Source organism: Notamacropus eugenii, chromosome 7 (genome assembly GCF_028372415.1).
Source record: "Notamacropus eugenii isolate mMacEug1 chromosome 7, mMacEug1.pri_v2, whole genome shotgun sequence".
Lineage (NCBI taxonomy): Eukaryota > Metazoa > Chordata > Mammalia > Diprotodontia > Macropodidae > Notamacropus > Notamacropus eugenii.
The window spans coordinates 25,499,451-25,521,809 of NC_092878.1; the positions used below are offsets into that span (position 1 = coordinate 25,499,451).

The 22,359-nt window shown below is 38.3% G+C and overlaps 1 protein-coding gene and 1 pseudogene across 12 annotated transcripts in view; one reads left to right on the top strand and one right to left on the bottom strand.

The window, feature by feature from the left end:
* The window catches only part of LOC140515025 (guanine nucleotide-binding protein-like 3), a 9,731-nt pseudogene extending 3,908 nt beyond the window's left edge, over nucleotides 1–5,823 (top strand).
* The window catches only part of FSIP1 (fibrous sheath interacting protein 1), a 267,648-nt gene that overhangs the window by 206,594 nt on the left and 38,695 nt on the right, over nucleotides 1–22,359 (bottom strand). For 9 of the 12 annotated variants that reach the window (XM_072625597.1, XM_072625592.1, XM_072625601.1 and 6 more), the window contains 4 exons: nucleotides 16,596–16,694; nucleotides 14,921–15,042; nucleotides 12,742–12,852; nucleotides 9,364–9,528 (listed from right to left, as the gene is read on the bottom strand). In XM_072625597.1, the coding sequence (XP_072481698.1) occupies nucleotides 9,364–9,528; nucleotides 12,742–12,852; nucleotides 14,921–15,042; nucleotides 16,596–16,694 (497 nt within the window). The remainder of the gene's footprint in view (nucleotides 1–9,363; nucleotides 9,529–12,741; nucleotides 12,853–14,920; nucleotides 15,043–16,595; nucleotides 16,695–22,359) is intronic. The other 3 variants (XM_072625600.1, XM_072625599.1, XM_072625596.1) reach the window with 1 other exon arrangement.

Here is a 22,359-nt window from a genome sequence, read left to right on the forward strand (position 1 = left end):
AATTGTATTTTATTTATAGGGGGATTCAAGGAAAGGAATCCCTTACAAAAAAAAAAAAAGGGGGGGGGGGCCAGGTGGTCTGGGAGCTCCAGGAATGGTCTTGATGGGAGTGGCCAGTAAACTGGAGATTTGGACTGATAGAATTAAGAGTGGGAAGTAGAATAGACTTGGGCATAGTGAAAGAGTGGACCTTAGAAGAGCCGGTTCACGTGGAAAAAAAAAACAAGGAGTTTTCAAGGGGAGGTTTTCCAGGGCCTTTAGACAAATGGGACTAAAACTCTTTTGGGGTAATAGACAAAGGTCCCAACTTGGAATGAGATCTTTACATGTTACAAAATGATGTAAAAGCAATTAGTATTAAAACAATTAACTGAATTAATTACTGAGACTAAATCAGAGACAACTTCAGTTTGGGAAAAAGAATTTCAGTCTAATTTTCTTAGAGGTAGGTAGCCTCTGGTAATATTTGGCATTGAAAGTTAAATGATTGTTTTGATTTGAATTCATTACATGAACATAAAAAAATTCAAGTTAGTGTTTGAACTTATCACATGTGTAGCTCATTCTTTTAGATTGAGCAGGGTTAGAAAGAGATAAAGTAGTTTGGGAAACAGATATAAATCTACTAGAGCAATGACTTATGATTGTTATTCAATCAGGAACTAGAACATGTATAGAAAGGCATGTAGGCTACTTAGACCTGCTTCAAAGATGTTCCTTGGCCAATGTGAAATTAGTCATGTGTGAAACTGATTATTGGAGCTTGCTATTTTAAGATTTTTGTGGGACTATTAACTGACTGTTCTTCTGAGTCTAACTCCAGGTGTGGATAGCAAGAGAGGTGATCTGAGCCACTGATCCATGATGCCAATAAGCCTGTGAGATGCTGGTATGAACTGCAAAAAGGTGATCTCATGGGAAGGTCGGGAGAGCGACTGTTCAGTCTGGGCTGAGGTAGGATTCTCCTGACTCAATTTCCCCACTGACACCTGGCAGACTTGAAGCCTGGCTGAACGCCAGTTGACAATCTACTCCTGCCTGGAATTGACATGAAGTGAGGGAGATGTTGTTTCCCTTCAATGTCCCTACTCTTAGTGGCAAATTCCTAAAATCAGAAGTTTTGTAAGTAAAAATACCAGATCTGTTGAATAATAGATTGTTGGTAGGGGAACATCTGAGGTTAAGTCTAAAGTTGAGCTAACAGGTTTAGGACTTTAGACCAACAACAATAAGTTAGGGTCCTCTAATTCTTAGTAATAGTGTGGAGATGATTAGGTCAAGGGCTTGTGAGACTAGCATGCATAGTTATTATTTTGTCTTAGTTGATTAATGTTAAATGAAAAATGGTTTGTGGACTATATTGTAAATGCTTTAAAAGAAGCATCACATGATCAGAAGTTGGAATTGTTTTATGATGTGATATGCACTGTGTTAAAAATGATTATTTCTTGTATTTATATAAGTACTGGAGCCTGGTATTGACTCCTTAGTGAAATCTCATCTTCCTAATGAGGGAATGAATAATGACTTACTGTGAAATGTAGAAGCTGCATTTTAATGTGAATTTTCTTTTTTTGTTAAATGACAATTTGTCAAAGTTTCAATTTTGATTTTTGTAAGAATGATAGGAGTGGTAATCTAAGATGGTATTAAGTTCAGTTCTGTAGGAGAGTGGACATCTGGATTTCTACAAGAAGATGAAGAGAAGAAGATGCTGAGATGCTGTGCTGAAGACTGTTTGAAGGAGCATCCAAATCAGAAAATTGCATAAGATGATATTTTTCCCTAGACTGCTGTATGAGATGGAACCTCTAAATGGACAGTTCATTAATTTAAATCTCTGTATCTGTACTTATGACAAGGGGACTGCCCCCTGTAATTTGCTTATGTGTCAGTTAACTTTGCTTCCTTCCCATATTCATATAAAAGGGAGATAGATGAAGGGAAGGATTCATAAGGGAAAGAATGTGAAGAGGTATTTATTGATTGGATTTAGGTGTGGAAACAGGAATAAAATAAGAGGAGGGGAGGAATATGGGAAAGACTGAACCTTGAACTATCTATTCCCCCATCCCAATTCAAAAAAAAAAAATGTTTAGCATGATTGGGAAGCCAGTACACAAAGTTATGGAAGGTTATTGCATTTAGTTATTAAACTCTCAAGCTTCATGCTTGGAGACACACTTTGTCAGTATTTAAAAGCTCCATCTGAAGCGTGTGTGAGAACACACAGAATTTGGAAAGGGATAGCCAATGAGATATATATATATATATATATATATATAAATTCATTATAAGTTTTGTTATTTGGGGAACTATACTAGGATTACTATTGTTTGTTATTAACAGGATTCTCTGTTCAGCAATTGTCCTAAGCCATTAATCACAATATCTAAACAGCACTCTTCTATTAAGACTGTGTGGACTTGACAAACCGTGGAAACAATGCAACCAAAATGTAATACCCTGGGAATGTCCCTTTTAGGCATGATCCTGTTCCCACTGCTGGGACACCAGGCCCCAGTTATCAAACCCCCCCTCTTGAAAATAGTTTCCTGGCCCTAATTCAGACGATTGCGGACACCTTTGAGGTATCCGACTGTTGGATTTGTGGGGGGGCCTCAGCAGTTAAGCCAATGGCCATGGGTAGCAGTACCGCTGAGTCCAGTCTGGATCTTAAGTAATAGATCTGTAGTACATTTCAGAACAAGATTCTGGACAAGCCAAGAGAAACACCAATGGTCTTTGTCCGAATCAGTTCCAGGTGAACATTGTTTAAACCAAACAGGACCTGAATTGCAGGAGACATGGCTGGGAGAAAGTAATTGTAAATGGACATTCACACAAAGGCCAGAAACCCTGGCTCGTATTGATTGTGCCCAGTATGCAAACAGATGGGATCAGAACAGTATTACCTGTTCAGATGGTAGGGTGATTCCCTGTACACATTCATTTTTCCCACCCTCTTCATACGAAGAGAGAACAAAAGGAGAATATCATGAAAGTTGTGGATATAAGTTTTACAACCCCTCTGATCCCAGAGAACCATGTGAAGGGGGTCATGACCATGACTATTTGTGGAGTTGTATATATATGAATAGTATTAAGAATAACACAGAATATAAAAAATGGGTATGGAAGTGGGAGAATGGAACACATAGGATGATGTTTGATACTTTCTAGAGTGTAATCAATAGAACTGGGGAGAATTATCAACATTGTAGATGGAAGAGGAAACAACAACTATGGAAGGGTAAGTCAGAGATCATCAAAGGGGGACCATTAGGCCCGGATGATGTGAAGTACTTTCCAGCTGTGGATTATAGAGTAAGACTGTTTCTAGAGGAAAATCCTGCTTTGAGAGGGCATTATTGGATATGTGGACAGACAACCTATACTCACCTTCCGCTAAACTGAAGAGGTGTTTGTTACATTGGATTGGTGAGACCTAAATTCTTTTTCTTGCCTGAATCAGGGAAACAGCATCTAGGGGTCCCTCTATATGATGATCTAGCAAAAAGAAAGAGGAACATCAACACCTCCCTCACTCAGACTGGAAATGCAAATAGGTGGGGTGATACTTGGCCTCCTGAGAGGATAATCAGAGAGTATGGGCCTGCAACTTGGGCTCAAGATGGGAGCTGGGGTTATAGAACCCCTATATATCTATTAAACAGACTAATCAGACTTCAAGCAGTAGTTGAAGTTATAACCAAACAGCAAAGGCTTTGGACTTATTGGCTGATCAAGCCACACAAGCTAGGGAAGCAGTACTGCAACATAGATTAATCTTAGATTATTGACTTGCAGAAGAAGGAGGAGTTTGTGGGAAACTCAATTTATCTACATGTTGCTTAAAAATTGATGATAATGGAAGGATAGTGAAAGAGATCACCAAGAATATCAGGAAAGTTGTTCATGTTCCCATACAAACTTGGGGCTCCCCTTTCAATACATCCTGGTGGTCCTGGTTTGAGGGGAGCTGGTGGAAGAGGTTACTGTGGTTTGGCCTTATAGCAATTAGTGGCATTGTATTACTTCCTATTTGTTTACCTTGTTTGATCTCACTAATTACTAAAATAGTTAGAAATTCTTTACTAAAACTTGCTAGAGTAGAAGAAAGGACTGAAGGAGCCATTCGATTGATGATATTAAAGAAGGAAGGTTGGGCACCTGTGGAGACAAGAGACATGAATGATCCTGATTGGGATGAGGAGATTAATAGACAGTGTGAGATTATGTTACAGAACTTCGGTTGAAACATCCGTGAGAAGTCTTCAGGCTGATAAAATAAGAGGAGGGATTGAGTGGATAGACTTAGTGAAGACTCCTCAGATTGTAATTTTTCTCCCAGGGGTGAGGTAAGGCCTAAAGGCTCAAGGTTACAATATTTTTAGAATAGAATAGTTCCATATAAGGATATAAAACTGTGTAGCGTATTAGGGTCTCAATGATTGGACAAAACTTACATAATTCCTCGATGTCTTCATTTCAAAAGGGATTGGTTAGATTTCGTGTCTAGAATGTAAGACCATATTCTCAGCTAATGAGGATAATGGTCAGTGGGGGGAGGAGGGACTTGCGTTAGGGTCTATATAAATCACTGTCCTGTTCTTTGTCTTCGGCTTTCCTACTCCTACAGGTGAGCCCCGCTTCTCGAGAATCGAATAAATCACTTTTCTGTCATCACTTTGAGAGGCCTCTGAGTAATTGATTTATGTAGGGACCTGAGCCATCCCACACAGTGTGATTGGTTTTCCAAATGTGGGCAAAAGCAGCATAATCAATAGTTTAAAGGAAGCATATGTGTGTCCTACTGGGCCAACCATGGGCCTTACAAGATACATGCAGATTGTCCACATTGACAAGAATATCACGATGGTAGATAGTCCAAGTATTATTGCATCACCTTCTAACTCTGCAGTTGCTCTTGCTTTGAGACGTCCCACAAACGTTGAAAAAAAAGAACTGCTAAATTCAGTGACTATAGTTGTGGAACACTGCAATAAAGAGCAGCTAATGTTACGATACAACGTCCCAAGCTATAGAGATTCTCAAGAATTCTTGATTCTGCTAGCACAGAAGAAAGGGATGGCGCAGAAAGGCGGCCTACCAAAAGTGGAGGAGGCTGCTAAATTGTTCTGGTCTCACTGGACAAGCCCCAAAATGAGTTACTATTGCCAGCCTCCTCCATCATTGACTCTTTCTCCGCATCTTACTGAGAATATTGTAGGAGAAATGCAACAGGGTCTTAATCTAGAGGAGCTAGAAAAAAACAACATGGGTGTCATTAAAGCCATCAGGAGTCCCAGGTTGTCAAGTAGCATGCTATTCCAGTGCTCGGGTCTGACTGATGGCATAACAGAGGAAAGGGACGTGCCTGAGGAAGATAATGAAAATGACAAGGAGGAGGATTTTCTGGAGGAAGAGGATGAGGAAGAGGATGAGGGCAGTGATGATGAAAATGATGTTGATGGGCCCAAAGGACTTCATTGTGAAGAAGAGCCCTTAGCGGAAGCGCTCCAGCCAGGCAGAACGTTTGGTGCTGGAGCAGAAGTAAAGTCTTTTCCCATGGATAAGATGACAGAGGAAGATGATGACACTTACAATTTTAATACAGATTATGTGTAATGATACAGGATGTTGTATATACTGCAGTGAAAATGGTTCTGGTATGAGGAACATGTACAGTAATTATTTGTAAATATGTACAACTTTTGAACAAACAGGTAGCAGATTTTTTTTTTTTTGCAAAAGTTAACTGAACTGAAGAAAGACAGTACTTGCCATAAAATAAATACTTTGTCACCAAAAAAGAGAAAAGGATCATGCATTATCAGAAATAGGACTTTAAGAAGGGAATCAGAAGTTACTGACTAGCAAATTCTGAATAACTGAAACAAAATGAAATTGAATGTATCATAACAGAAATTAATCAATTAATTACTGACTTGGGAATTATTTTCAAATCAGCTGTTTCTTTGCAGTCAAACCATAAAGCAGTAAGAGCAAAAGTTGAAATCAACAGTGAATTAAAAAGAAGAATGAAAACAAAAAGCTGGTGTATTACACCTGCTCCCATTTGATCCATAGATCTTCTATGGTCACTGAAGATGGATACTGTGCCAGGCCCAAAATTATACAGGAAAAAGAGAACAAGCTGAACTGCATTTGGGGAATGAAAATGAACAGCATTTTCAACAGACCCCAGCCGATCTCTGGCATAAAATGCTCTTTTCAACAGTAATAAGTTCTCCCAGTGATGTGGCACAGTTATGAATAATGAACCATCTTAATCATCCAAGAATCAAAATGGCAGGTGACCGACCCAAAGGGCAATAAAAAGATGCGTGGTGAGAAGGAAGAGATTGCGACATATTACTTAAAATGACTTGAACAAAAAAAAGGGCACAAAAGTATTCTTCCAAAAAACATGTGATTGGAAAATGACGTGGGTGCAGCAGGTAGCAAGAGGAAGAGCTAATAGACAGATGGTTTAAACACCAGTTGGTAGCACACAATGTTAAAGATTCTGGTATAATATCACTGGCATGTTAAGTGGATCTTCCATGGAGGGTCTATAGAAGGACAAGGGCAGAAATCATAGAGGGTAAGAAGGTACAGACAATGTTGACAGAGAGACAATGGACCAGAGGCAGATCATAAGACAGACTTGAACAAGATATGGTAGAACTTCAGTTTATGAGCAACCTGGTTTATATACGCTTTGGTGGATGAGGAAAAATTTTTCACAAAATTTGTCTTGCAGGATGAACAAAAATTCACAGTATAAACATCATGTTTGGACTTGAATGGCTTGCAAAGGGATGATGCTCAAATAGGGCAAGGTTTCTCGTTTTTTTGCTTTCATATGTCAAACAAAGGAACCTCAGGTTGGTATACCGCCTAATCAGTCTCATTCAGTATTGACTCTTCATGAAGGCTGTATCATTGGCTCTTAACAGTACCATGATAAAAGTAGTGTTCATGTGTGTTTGCATATGTACAGTAGTACTTTGCATAAAAGTGTACGGTAGTGACTGTGATCTACAACTATATTTGTAACAATGGCCCCAATGAAGAAGAAGATTGGAAAGGAAGGTGCAAAGAATAAGGAGGCCATTACGTTGGAAATGAAAAAAGAAACCATTGAAAAGCATGAATGTGGCATGTGTGTGACCAACCTTTCACGGTTTCATAACTGGTCTGCATCTAAAATCTGCACCATTTTGAAAAAGGTCGAAATAAAGGCAGTAGATGCAGTGAAAGGGGTCACGAGAATACTAAAGCAAGGGCCACGTGTTCTAGAAGATGCTGAAAAATTTCTTCTCATGTAGATCAACAAGAAGCAATTAGCAGGTGATACTGTAACCAAGAACATTATCTGTGATAATACAAGGCATGCCAATCTCGTTTCAAAGATGCAGGGTACAAGTCAGTCAGAGGAAGAAAATTTCAAGGCTAGCCAACGCTGGTTTGATCATTCCAAAAAGCGCAGTGGCATCCACAGTGTTGCACAGCATGGCAAAGCAGCAAGTTCAGATGCTAAGGCAGCAGAGGCCTTTGTCAGTGAATTTGAAAAGCTTGTGATTTATGAGAATTACCTGCCTCAGCAAGTTTGAGGGATTTGTTCCTAAAAAGGAACCAATCATCGATGAAATCATGTCTTTGGGCAAGACATTGGGACTGGAGGTGGATGCTGAAGACATTCAAGAGCTGGTGGAGGAACATACTTGACCACAAATGAACCGATGGATCTGAATGAGGAGCAACGGGAAGAGGCTGTGGAGGACATCTCATCTGAGGAGGATGTTGCGAGGTGGGAGGAAGCCCTCATGTCAAGTGAGATTAGGAAGGTTTATCAGATGTAGGAAAAAGTGCAAAATTTTGTTGAAAAACATCACCGAAATAAGGCAGCAGCAATGAGAGCCAAGAATATTTTTAATGATAATGCGATGTCACATTTCTGAGACAGTCAGAAAAAACATCAAAAACAAGTGTCTTTAGATAGATTCCTATTCAGAAGCGAACGTAAAGAAAAAATCAGCAAGTCAAAACATGAAAGTGACTCTAAAAAAACAAAAAATAAGTGAAGGCAGTCATGTTAGTCTGACTTGTAGTGAAAGCAGCATAAGAGAGAGCACTCCTGACACTGAAACCCCTGATGTACTCATGGAAGGTGATTCTGCTTCCAAGCAATAACCCTTCCTCCTCTCCCTCCCCTCTCGTCTCCCTCATGCCAGCCACAACTCTTCTCAAAGGTAAAGTGCAGGTTAATTTATTTTATTTTCAGTTTATATTGTGTACCAATCATTGCTATTGTATTTCAGGAGCATTAGGGACAAAAAAACTTACTTAAAATTATAAATAATTATTTTATATGAGTATTTTGGGGGAAGTGGTACTGATCATCTGACTTTATATTATTTCCTATGAGAAAATTCGTTTTGCAATAGGAACAAATCGCATCACAAACAGGACCTTGGAATGAATTAAATTCACAAACCGAGGTTCTACTGTAAATACAGATCTGTTTGGCTTGATTCTACTTAGCTGGTACAAAGGAGAGCTTGGCTTAAACAGCCCTTTTTTCAGCTACATATTTTTTGTTTTGTTTTGTTTTTGTCTGCTTGACTCTAATGAAACCCATATGTGGAGAAAAGGAATCTGTCCCACCAATTCTGGAAAGACTCAGAGAAATCACATGTATCTACTACCACACAATGCCTGATTTTGGAAAACTGTAATTGTTATGTTTCAAAATTTTCTTTACAAAAGATACCTCTCCCCATCCTCTGTTAAATACTAAAGATGAGGGGGGAAATGAATTTTGCATTTGTCTTAGCAGTTACCCAATAACCCCTAAGTTTTCTTCTATCATCTCACTGCCTTTCCACCAGGAATAAGTAAGAAAGAATATGTAGTGAATCTAATGAAAGAGAAAAAGCAAAGAGAAATGACTAAGTGAAAACACCTGGAAGAACAAAGGTGAGCGAACACTGTGTGGCTGACATCACCAATACCAAGGTCACAGTGAAAGGGCTTAGGGAATCCAAATAACCTTCTTTCCATCTCCTTACCAAGCAAGAAATAGCTAAAGTCAATCATACTTCTCAAATAGAGGCACTTTCAGAAGATCCTTCTATGAATCAAGTAGAGATGAGAGAGTAAAGAAGAAACAGGGAGGAAGGGGAAAGAAAAGGGAAAAGAGACACTCAGGGCAGATGCTGCTCCTGGTGCTGAAGTCACATGAGAAAGTAGTTAAAGAGAAACCATTCTCAATGAAGAGTTTAGCCAATTACTGTAAACCAGTTTTAGCATTAAGACAACTAAAAAATCCATACAATCTTCGGTTGTCCATACCTGACCAGTCTGATTGTCCACTCCTGAAAAATCATTGGATAGCTCCAAGGAAGTTAAAAAGAACTGTTCTTGCAGTTTGGAATCTATTTGAGCTAGCTGCTCACGCTCTATATGTGCTGCAGACATATACCCTTTTTCTGGTACGAACCAGGCAGACCCACCATCCTAAAAGGGAAGCAAGGGCAAAGTTGCTAGGATATTCATACAAAGCTATGATTTTCTGGAGTTTACCCATGGAAGTTTAGATTGGTCAGGAGTTACCTAATACCCTAAACCTCTAATGAAAAAGAAGCTGACCTGTAAAACAGAACACTACAACAAACAACCAAGTATCTAACTGAAGAATGGTAAACACCACACATATTCACTAAATTTGAAAAAATTAAAAGAATCTTACCAATTTCTACTTCCACAAATCCCTCATATTTGATCCCTCCTCTCCACTCCTGCTGCCAACACTGTAAAGTCCTCTTTTTTTTTTGTTAGAAAAACTATCATAGCAGCCTCCTAATCAGTAATCCTGCTTCCAATCTGTACCCTCTCCCAAAACATACTGCTTTCCTGAGTAATCTTCTTAATGCAGTACTATGAACAACTTACTTATCTATTCAAAATGGTCACTGGTTCCCCTTTATCTACAAATAAGTATAAACTCCTATCTGCGGCATCCAGTGCCTTCCACAATCTGAAATCTGGACAGCCTCTTTTTTACAAGCTGAGGAAGCCATGATAATCTTTTACAGAGAGCTACCATTTGAAAAACTACTTTACTCCCACAAACGTTTTAAAGTTTGGCCAAACTTTATCATTAAGTAAATCATTCTCAAGGAATAAGGGAGGTACTTGAAAAGCTTAATTAAAAAGAGGAACTGGGCCTGTGATATCATTGACAAAAGGAATTCTTAATAAAGAAACTCTGCCAGTGCAAGTGGGCACCTTCTCTACAACTGAAAATCTTAGAGAGTTAAGAGCACTGAGAGGCTAAGGATCCACTCTGAAGTAAAATCTGACTTGCCCTGAATCACAACCAATATGTGGCAAAGGCAAGACTTAAACACAGGTTTACTTGGCTCCAAGGCCAGCTAGGTATCCCTCAGGCCATGCTGCCTCCTCTAGATTAATTAGCTCTTGTAAATTCAACCAAATCTAATAAATACACATTAAACACCTACTATGTGCAGAGGAATGATGCTGCACACTGGAGACACAAAGATGAGAAATGACCCAGACTCTGTCCTCAAGGTGCTTACAGTCTACTTGGGGGATACCCACTAGGGTATGACAGGGTTGAAGGAAAGATTCAATGCTGTAGAAAAACTTGAGGAAGGAAAGAGGTCACTTTAAGGAAAGATTTTGCCTGAGCTTGGTCTTTGATCGAAGTGAAGATTTTAAGAAGCAGAGATGAGGAAAAAATGAAAGCTTGAGGGAATCGTTTGAAAAAGTGCAAAGGGAAAAGAACAAACATTTATTAAGTATTTTATAAATATTATCTCATTTGATCCTCACAACAACCCTACAGTGTAAGTGTTATTATTACGCCTATTTTACAGTTGAGGAAACCGAGGCAGACAGAGGTTAAGTGACTTCTCCAAAATCACACAGCTAGTATGTGGACAAGATCAAGGGAGAATCTGCCATTTGTCTAAAATGAGAATAAATGAAGATACATGATATAAACCATGTGGGCATGATTTATTACTTAAATTCAATATTTAATTCAAAGTTCAAAACAGTCCCAGAAGCTAAGTCACTGGGAAAGCATGCATGATTCATTAACAGTATCTGAGTTTTAACTCATATGCCATTGAAATACAGACCTCAAGAATATTCTAATGTGAAAAAAGTCAGATACATACATATATAAAAGTAGTACAGGATTCATTTACAGTAACATATAATTCTAAAAAGTTATATAATAATTCAAAAATAAGTAGAATCTTCCTAACTAGAAGTGGTATGAGCTAAAAGAAGAAACAAAGGGAGGAAATGTGATACAATGAAGAGTGCTGGACATGGTACAAAGGACCTGGGTTCAACTATTGGCTCTCCCACTTATTGCATATTAATTTATACAAAAGGCAAATCACTTTAGGTCTCTGGGCTTTAATCTTCCCACTTGTAAAATGAAGGGACTGAACTCCATGGCTTTTGAGGTCCCTTCCAGGGATAAATATATGATTCTAGAATTCTAAGAAATATATGCAATTAATGACCAAAGGGTAATTGTCCAAGTATCAAATCTATGTCTGAACTGAATTCTCTTTTTTGGCCTAAACTGGTTTATTCAATGGTTTACAGAGATTCATCATTTAATGACCAACATCTTGTAGTTATACATCAATATCTCAATGACCAGTGACTCCATCAGTGTGGGCATGCATTCCCCTGATGAAAACAATAGCCCCTCCATGCCTTAGAAGAGTCTTCTCGAGTTGCATTGGCTGAAAAAAATGCTTCCCATGGTGACCACCATTTTGGTAGAGTAAACTCTCTGATCCTTTTAGCTAAACTGATTCTTAGTAGGTAAATAGACAGTTTGTCATTAGACGTGTACTTGAAAAAGCCTTTCCAGCTTTGTGAGATGTGCCTGAGGTTATATCTGATTACACACTTTTTAGGGGTTCGGTTTCACTTGGATGCCATGAGGCATCAGCGTAAGGTTTTGGTCATGGATATAGTCATTATGGAACCATTTTTAGAATAGAGAAAATGGAAAAGCTGACGATTGCTTCTGAAGCGAAACTCAGTAGAGTTTACAAAAGATAACAGGTCACTTCCAATAACAACATAACTACTTACACAGAGCTTTAAGGTTCTGCAAAGCGCTTTGCAAACATTATGTAATTTGAGCCTCACAATAACCCTGAGAGGTAGGTGCTATTATCATCCCCATTTTACAGCTGAGGAAACTAAGCTAGATGGAGGTTAACTGACTTGCTCAGGGTTATACTGTAGTAAATGTCTGAGAACAGATTTGAACTCCCATCTTCCTAGTTCCATGTCCAGCACTCCATCCTAGTCACTGCACCACCTAGCTGCCTCATAAAATGAGAAGAACCACAGTAAGCCTCATCTGTACTTCAAGGGCCTGTGATCTCATCAGCACACAGAGCACAACCAGTCTACAACTTTAAAGAGTCTTGGAGATTCCCAAGGCTCAGAGGTTAAGCAGCTTCCCCGTAGTCACATGGGTAGGAGGTGTCAGACATGGCCTCTGAACCCAGGATTCCTGAGTCCACGTCCAGAACTCTATCCACTACTCCAAGCTGTCTCAAACCTTGGACAGTTAATATAAATTGGTGGTAAAATGGCATCAGTTTTAAAATGTGCAGCTAAATGAACAAATCTACAAGATACAAAGTATCAATATCCACATACCTCAGTACTTGGAAGTATATCTTCTCCATCATCTATGTCCTTTAATAATTCAATCAATCTTCGTTTTTCTTTATCCATCATGAAGACTACACTTTTTGAGTCCTTGGCCAGCTGCAGAATTTGTGAACAGAATACTTATAATTCCAAAAACCAAAAATTAGTTATCAAGCTTTCCCACCTCTATCTTTCAAAGCCCCATTATTATGGTCAAATATTCTGTAGTTAGGACACACTTTGTACAAAGTTAATGGCATTGGCCCATTTCCCAGCTGTAGCCATTATAAGTCATCCCTTCTTACTTATTAGCTTTAGAAAATAAAAGCTTTTAAAATAGAAACATTGAATACAAAATCTGCTTCTTATATATTGCTGCTAGACATCTGAAGGTAAGGGAAGATCTCTTCATTGTAACTCATCGTTACAAAATGGAAGTTCTTTCACCCAGACCTACCAGCCACCAATATCATTAAACTGGGTGTGTTCTGGGACTGTTTACAAAGAATTCAGACAAGGAAAAGGAGAGATGAAACTGGGTCCAGAGGATGAGAGTTGGATTGGTTCTCAAGGACATCATAGAGTTGAGGAATTGTTCTCTTCTGCTCCTTCCTATAAAAACTGATTGCTACTGTGCAGTCCTCAGGCAGGGCTAGGGCCAAGGCCATGCCAGGAGACTATAAGAGACCGGAGGATCATTCGTAAGACTCTTCCCCCATCATTCATTCCTGCCTCTGAGTTGGTAGGGACAGGAGTCCATCGACCAAAAAGTCTCTGTGAGATACCATTGACCTCCTCCACACAAAGAGGAAAGAAGCTGAACAGGGACAGACACCGTGTTACCACAGTCAAAAGCATCTGGCATTGACTACTATTATTTCCAGTGAGTTGGATCCCTTTTCCCCAGCTTCCCCAAAACTGTTCATCTTATTGTCATATAAATGAAGTTAGCAACCACAAACATTTGTTTTATCTTTAATGTTATTTGCTGTTACAAGGGCTAGAAGAGAGGATGAGTCTGAAACACAACCTGTTTCCCTCTACTGCCTAACCCCCAGTGGAGGTCTACATCAGTGCCCAAGTAAAGATTTCTTCCCCCAGATGTCACGTGCCTGGGGTCAGTCTGCTAGAGTTTTCTTTACCCTGCCTGAGGTAAGAAGGAGGAGAAATAATGAGCCCAGAAAGTATTAACAACCAGAAGTGAGTAATATTCCCCTAGATAAGGGATATCAGCAAGTCAAAGCCTAAAGCCAAGACGGAGGAAAAGAGGCTCACTCCCACAAGCACCACAGATTCTGCTTGGATTCCTTCACTCCCAGGCCTCCCTCCTATTAACTGTCTTTCCCTTTTGGTCTTCTTCAGCAATGAAGGACGAACATACTTTCCCTTCATCAGTATTTAATTTATGTTATACCTTTATTAATTACCACTATTAAATTGTGAGCTCCTTGAGGGCACAGACTGTCTTTTGTCTCCTTCTATGCTCAGCGCACGGCACCATGCCTGGCACAAAGTGTTTAATAAATGTTTATTGATTGATTGATTATGGATACTAATTTATAGTTAAATGTGCTTTTATATACTCTCATGTTTATCCTCGTAATAACCCGGTGATGTATGTAACGCAATTATTTTCATTTTAGAACTAAGGAGACTTTGGATCATAGAAGGTGGATGGTTAGTACAGTACCTGGCACACAGGGGTTACTTAATAAATGTTTGATTGATTGATTAAGTAGCTTTTTCAAGTCTGGTAGATTATCAGATCTAGGACTCCAACCCTGTTTCCAATGAACCATGGCGTTTCTAATCACTCCCTATGGGGTACATATGCAGTATGTGACCAAGCTTTCCAATTCTAAGAATGTCACAGGATTTTCAGGTTTTGGAGCTAGATGGAGTATTAGAGGTACCAGAGCAGCATATTTTACATGTGTTCAATTCACTTGATTTTGTTAGGGAAAAAAAGGAAAGCCAAGATATTGCTCCAGTGATGAATCAGATTTTCAACCCTACCTGATGAAATAAATTTCAATACTCCATCACATAAAATTATACAGCTACTTGTTTACAAATTATAAAACATTATCAGAGAGTATCATTTGACAGCAGTCTGTAAACCACTCAATTTTTAAAAACTAACTTCATTCCAAATCTGAGACTTTTACAGATTTAAAATTCATACCTCTATATTTCTCTTAACGAAATCCTGATTTTTTTTACCCTTGAGCTCACCAAAGTTGTCTCTCTGTGGCTTCTTTTCTGGTTTGACCAATGATTTATTACTTTCACTTTGATATACAGACTCTGATACAAAAGAAGCACAGGTTTTCAATTAATGTCATTTAAAAATTCTATGTCAAACATCTACTATCATAAACTGAAAAATCTTAAGAGATTCCAGTATTACATGAACATTCAACCTTTTAAAAGTGAGACATTTGACATAACTTTCAAAGAAATTCTTAGTAAAACACTTTTGATTTTTTTCTACACTAGAGTTGAAACTTCTAATGAAGAAAGGAGTTCTCTGTCGTGTGGATAGTGTAAATCTGCTACACACAATTTTTGCCTAAGACAAATTTAAGTATTGGCCCTGATGGTGACAGTGGAACTCTAAGTAGAATTTTTGCTTAAGCTATGACTATAGGTATCAAAGATGATAAATCTTCGTAAGCAACCAATAGATGTAAAGTGGAGAAATTTGGTTAGGAATGAGCTACTGGACAAAGGTGAGGTAAGACTGCTCAGAGGGCAATTAAGTACCACTTAACAACCATAACCATCACCGTCACCTACACACACACATATAAAAGCTAATAACTCAGACTAGATCTGGAGTTTCCAGTTTACTTTTACTGGAAAGAGCTAAAGACACATTTTCTAGATTTAAACTCAATTTCACAGGAATACTCTTGGTAAAAAGTTGGGACAACTCTTTCAAGGTTGCCCTCTCAGATTTTTAGTTTCGTTTCCCTGTTTATCAGGGAACCTGAGTAAATCTTCCTTTTCAGTCTCTAATCAGTAAAATTATAATACCAGAGAAATCCCTCTTGGGTGTGCTAGGATATCCTTTGTTCAAACTTCCTACATCACACTTCCTGAATTCAACTGACCATCCCAAGAGCCAAATAAATCCTTCATTTAATTTGGCCCCAAATTTCCTCATAAAGGTACAGAGTCCCTCTTGAAGGGCAAAAGGAGTCAACCCTGTTCAGATCATATAAAAGTACATTAAATTGCAAAGACTTCATCTTGAATACTAATATCTAGAGAAAAATTGGTTAAAAATTACTTTCATCTTACAAAACATCCTGTGCTAGAAACATCAGGTCTTCTTATTAGAATGAATTAAGCTGTAATATCACCAGTATTTTTTTAGCTAATTCTCAAAGTCAAAAATGAGTGTCTGATCATTTGACGAAAACGCTTGAATCAGCAACCAACACTCTCTGGGGAATGATTAAATATTTATATTTTATTTCTTTGCAAACCTTCTTTAAGAAGATTATTTGTGGAGTTACTAGATTCTGAGTAAATTAAAGTTGTGATGCCTAACAGTTTGGAATTTGTTTTATCTTGACTCCAATTCCCTTTAGTAACATGATCTATTTGCTTTTGAGAGAGGAGGAATGACCATCAATGATGGAGAATGCGTAGATTATATCTGTTATGATTTAAGTTATATACGCTTTTTTAAATGAAATATAGTATTTTCATTTCATTGAAACTGTCATATGATATAAATGAATACAACTTTAAAAGCCGTCAAATAAAACTCAATTATACAAGTCTACATTTTCACTCTATCATGGCTAAAATATGCTGTCAATGGGCATGATCCCATAAATCAAACAAACCTTGCCTGGCTTGCTCAATACAGTTTTCATATTCTTCAGGAGGAATTTGTGTGTGAAACACTGAAACGAAGGGTTCCTCTTGTTCCAGGTGAAAAGAATCTATTAATTAAAAGTCAGTCAATCAGTACCAATAACATTGAGAAAATTATCTATGCCCACACAGTAGTCATAAAAATATCAGTGTCTGCCTTCTCACTGAAACCCCTCAATCCCCTCCTTACACGTAAGTTTCTTAAGTTCATGTCAGCTCAGCTGGAAAGAGAGGATATTAACAATCTGACTTTGTGTGTATGGGCTCATAGGAACAAAAATCATAGAAAGGAAAGGAAAGCAAAGCAAAGCAACTTCAAGTACCCAGGCCAACCAGCCCCATCGTCAGGATCCTAAGTTCTTAAGATATGCCCAAGGGTATACTATACCACAATATTATATTTATTCACCAAAGCAAAATGTATAAAAAACACATTCCCCATGACACGAGGAATATGCAACATTTACTGGGCTTAGTGTCCTTTTTTCGTTTTAGCTCCCCAAGAATGAGCAACTATGTTAGTTTTCCAAAAACATGCTTAATCACAAAGACAAATTATTTTGGCAGTGAAATTTAAGAGAGATCCTAAATAATTTATCCTTAATATGTTGATTGTGTTACTAATTATACATTCACAGAATGTTAGCTTGGGCAGCGAGGTGGCACACTGTGCAGGTCCTAGAATCAAGAAGACTCATCTCCCTGAGTTCAAATCTGGCCTCAGTCACTCACTGTGTGACCCTGGGCAAGTCATTTAACCCTATTTACCTCTGTTTCCTCATCTATAAAATGAGCTGGAGAAGGAAATAGCAAACCACTCCAGTATCTTTGACAAGAAAACCCCAAATGGGGTGACAAAGAATTGAAATGACTTAACACATAAGAAATGATGAGCAGGATGGTTTCAGAAAAACCTGATAAGGCTTATATGCATTCATGCAAGTGAAGTAAGTAGAGTCAGAAGAACATCATACACGGTAACAATATTGTAAGGAGGAATAACTGTGAAAAGAAAGCTGCTCTGGCTGAGACAATGATCTGGGAGAAATAATGATTTCTCTCTGATATTAATAACCAGTTGTTGAATTAGAACTCAAGTTCCGCTCTTTCTGTTTCCTTCTTCAGAAAGCAGCCCCTTGTAGGTTACTCAGCCAGCATCTGAAGGGCATTGCTGATAATGAGATTAAAAATCTTCCTCCCCAGTCTTGTTCAGAGCTCAGCCAAATGGGGAAGCCCTTGTGGGGCAGATCCTCTGACTAGATCACTCAGGCTGGGGGAAGACTGGGTAGATATAAGGAAGATGTAATCAAAGTCACATCCTCCAGGCCCTCATTAGAATAAGTCCACCTCTCATTATAATATTCATTATCTCATTCATTGTTAACCAACCAGAATTGATTGTTATCTGTTGGGAACACCCTCTCTTCCAAGGCATATAAGCATCAATAGGACACCATAATCCATCTTTGGTTCACAAGAGATCGCTAAATAATCCTTTTATTAATTATTCACTAACCATAATTAATTTAAATGATTAATTACCTAGAAATTAGGTCTCTCGAACTTTTTATACATCACAGATTCAAGACAATTCCAAAGCACCCATAATGAAGAAGGTTATCCACTGCTGGAAAGAGAACTACTGAGCTCTGAATGCAGACTGAAGCATCCTTTTTTTAACTTTTTTTAATTTTTATTGTTTTATTTTGTATTTTCCTTTGCAACATGGCTAATGTGGAAATATTTTGGCATGACCTCACATGTATAACTAAAATTAAAGTGCTTGCCTTCCCAAGGAGGGAGAAGGAGTGGGACAGAGGGAAAGAATCTAGAACTCAATTTTTTAAAAAATGATTGTTAAGAATTAGTTTATATATAATTGGGAAATATTTAATTATATTAAAAAATTTTTTTGAAAAAAATGTCAGAGAGGCTGTGGAAAATAGGCACATTACTGTAGTTACTGGAGCTGTGGATTGGTATAACCATTTCAGAAAATAATTTGGAACTATGCCCATAATGTTACTAAACTATATGTGCTCTTAGACCCAATGATTCCTCTCTTAGGCCCACATCCCAGTGAGACTAAAAAAGGACACCTATGCACAAAAACATTTACAGTAGCTCAATCACATGGAGAATGGCTACAAAAATTATGGTATATGAATATGATGGATTCTCTAGATTTCTTCAAGGCATACTCACATCACCTCCTCTATGAAGTCTTTCCTGATCCCTCCCAGCTGCTTATACTTCCCTCCATTACAAAATTACCTTAAATTTACATATGATATTTCCTTATATGCATACATAGATTTCTCATGATAGAATTTAAACAACCTGATGGGAGGAACCACTTCAAGTTTATCTTTAAATTCCTGGTGCCTAACACATAGTGCGCACTTAACAACTACGAGCTGATTGATTGGTTACAAGAGGCCTTTCCTGATACCTCAGTTGCCATGAGCCCACCTCCAAAAAAAAGTCACTTTGTTTCTAGTTTGTATTTGCTTTTATCTTTATATTTTTAGGCCTCAATAAAATGTAAACTCCTTAAGGGCGAGAGCTATTCTGTTGCTGACTTTATATTCACAATCCCTGGTACAAAAAAGGTTTAGTATTTAATAAATGCCTGTTGAATGAATGAATGGTCTACAAAGGTAGAAAAAGTTCCCATACTGATGAAGTAATGAGTCTTTGAAATACTGACAATTATAGATATTTAAATATATATTCAAGATCAAAAAATAAGAAAAAGTACGCCAAATGAAACAAATAAAGAAGTTAAATTTGTGTCTATAAACTTTTGTTACTTAAGGGTTATTAACTCCAAATTCAAAAGTGAATGTTATTGACTGCTTAGCAATTTCCATGTGTTTTCGTGACCAAAAAGTTGTCATTTTTACTGAGCATTTAACAAGAATTTGTTGCTGCTACTGTAACTACACAGCTGTAGTCATTGTGAACACTTTTCTTTTGGTCTTTCTTCCAGCTGCATAATTTGACAGATGTCTTCTCTGATTCTTCACGAGGGTACTCTGGGGCAGCCGTCAACCTGCCTGCGCTTCTCTCTGGTCCTCAGGGAAGCTGTCACTCTCCCAGCTGGTTCTTCCCCTTTCTTGTCTATCTAGCATTTCCATCAATCAATTTAGTTTCTTACTCCTTTCCCCATCATAGGATCATAAAGAGTTAGAAGGAACTTTAGAAGTCACCTAATCCAACTTTTATTTTACAGAAGAGGAAAATAGTCCAAAGTGACCATGTAACTTGCCTATGTTTGCCCAAGGTACTTAGGGGGCATAGCTGTCTTCAAGTGTATATCAAAGAGAAATTTTCTAGCACAGTCCCAGATGGCAAAACCAGGAATGATGAATGGAATCACTGATATAAATTTAGGCTTCATATCAAGAAAAATTCCTATAATTTCAGTCAATCAATCAAGTATTTATCATCACTACTACATTCAAGCACTGTACTAGGCACCAGGGATATAAAAACACACAGTATTTGCCCTCAAGAAGCTTATATTACATCAGGAAGACAACACATACACATGAGTATACACAAAAGTGGAGAAGGAAATGGCACATCACTCCAGTATCTTTGCCAAGAAAACCCATTGGGAAGGATGGTCCACAAGGTCCACAGAGTTGGACATGACTGAACAACAAATATACAAAATAAATATCAGGCAAATACAAGGTCATCAGGCAAGGAGGGCACTAGCAGATGGGAAAAAGAAGAAAGACTCTGTGTAGAAACTGGTACTTGAGCTGAGTGTTGGAGCAAAGGAAGGATTCAGTGCTGTGCAGGTGAGAAGGAATTATATTCTAGGAAGGGGGATTGCCAGTGCAAAGGCCCAGAAAAGAGAAACAGAAAGTTGTATCTGAGGAACAGAGAGAAGACTAGTTTGCCTGGAAGACAAGGTACAAGATATAAAATAATATATGATGAGATTGGAAAGATAGGTTAGGTCCACATTATAAAGAGCTTTAAAAGATGGAAGAGCTTACATTTTGTCCTAGAGGCAATGGGGAGTTACTGTAGTTTACTGGATAGAGTGACATGGTCAGATTTGTACTTAAGGAAAATGACTTTTACAATTATGTGAAAGATAGCCTGGAGTAGGAAGATATTTGAACCAGGGAGACCAATGTGAATTATGATGACTGTGCACAGTGAGAAGGCAATGGATAGATGGGGAAAATATTGTGGAGATAGGAAATGGCAAGATTTGGCAAATGACTACACATATACATTGAGGGTAACAGTGAGGTTAGAATCCTGAAACACTGGAAGAATAGAGGTACCTTCAAAAGAAAAGAGGAAAGTTTGAAAGGGAGATAAATTTCAGAGAAAAATATAATGAGTTCTTTTCTGAACATGGTGAACTTGAGATGTCCATAGGAAATTCCAAATGAAAATATCCAGTAGGTAATTGATGACGTAGTCCTAGATCTCAGCAGAATTAGGCTAGATATGTAAATCTGTCAGTCATCTTCATAGATTAAAATATATATGTATATATGTATGTGTGTATGTGTATTTTTGATGGAATATAAATATAAAACCAATGAGAGCTAACAGGGTCGTCAACAGAGAGGCCAGGACAGAGTCTTGGCTAATACCACAATTATGGATGTGATAATATGAGTGATGAGCCAACAGAGGAGGCTAAAGAGTGGTCAGACAGACAGCAGTACTCTCACTCAAACACTAGTGCACCTTTTGTTGAGTGTTACGGTAGTGATTGCATTTCAGACATGCACGGCATGGCTTCTAAAGCTCTTTTGAACTCTAAAAGATTATTTGATTCTCTGATCTGGGAATTCCGTGGATACAAAAAAGCACGGAAAGACTTCTTCTTGTTGCTTTTCCTTTTTCTGAAGAGGGCCGATGGCATCACAGGGTGATTTCTTGACTTTCAAGTGAACTGGATTTACATGAGGCGGAGTTGCACAAAGCCATCAGCCTCACTCTCTTCCAGAAGTCCAGTGACAAGATAAAGTTAGGACAAGTGGAGATGGTCCATGATGCAGTGGATGACCTTGGCATCTTCAATGTCTGACCAAGCTCTAAGCTATCCGCAGTGACTGCTTCAGATCAAATTGTTCTCATCTACCCATTCTGTCAGGGGAAGTCTTCACATACCTGAGGTAGAAATTCCCCTAACTCACAGATGGCTTTGAGGTCTGTTGATTACCTTCAACTTGGTTTAGCCTGAGATGGTTTTACCAGGGTATGGCTGTGGCACATGCTATATAGCTTCTTGGAGCTGCAAGTGAGAGTTGGGTGAAAGGTGGACACTAAACATGGATGATCAGTGCTAAAAAGGGGGCTCAGCAAGCCCTCATACCAGAGGTGCCAGTTCTCCCTGAACACTCCATTATGCAATGTAAAGGAAGTCAAACCAGGAAAACAATATTCACAATAACTACAAGGGAAAAAGAACGAACTTAAACAACAAAACAAGAGAAACTGAATGCTATAAATTTATATTAATGAAGATTGGTTCCAAAGAAGAGATATGAGAAGACATCTTTTCCTGCACCTTTGCAACACTAGCTCTGCCTCTCATTGGCTGGCCAACAGTAGGTCCCAGGTCAAGCCCCACTTGGTCATTGCTTGGGCCCTGATTGGCTCAGAGTGAATGTAAATAGCTACTGTTTCTGTTTTGGCCAGAAATCCTGAGGGTCTTCCCCTTCAAGATTGATTTTTTTTGCTTTTGACTAG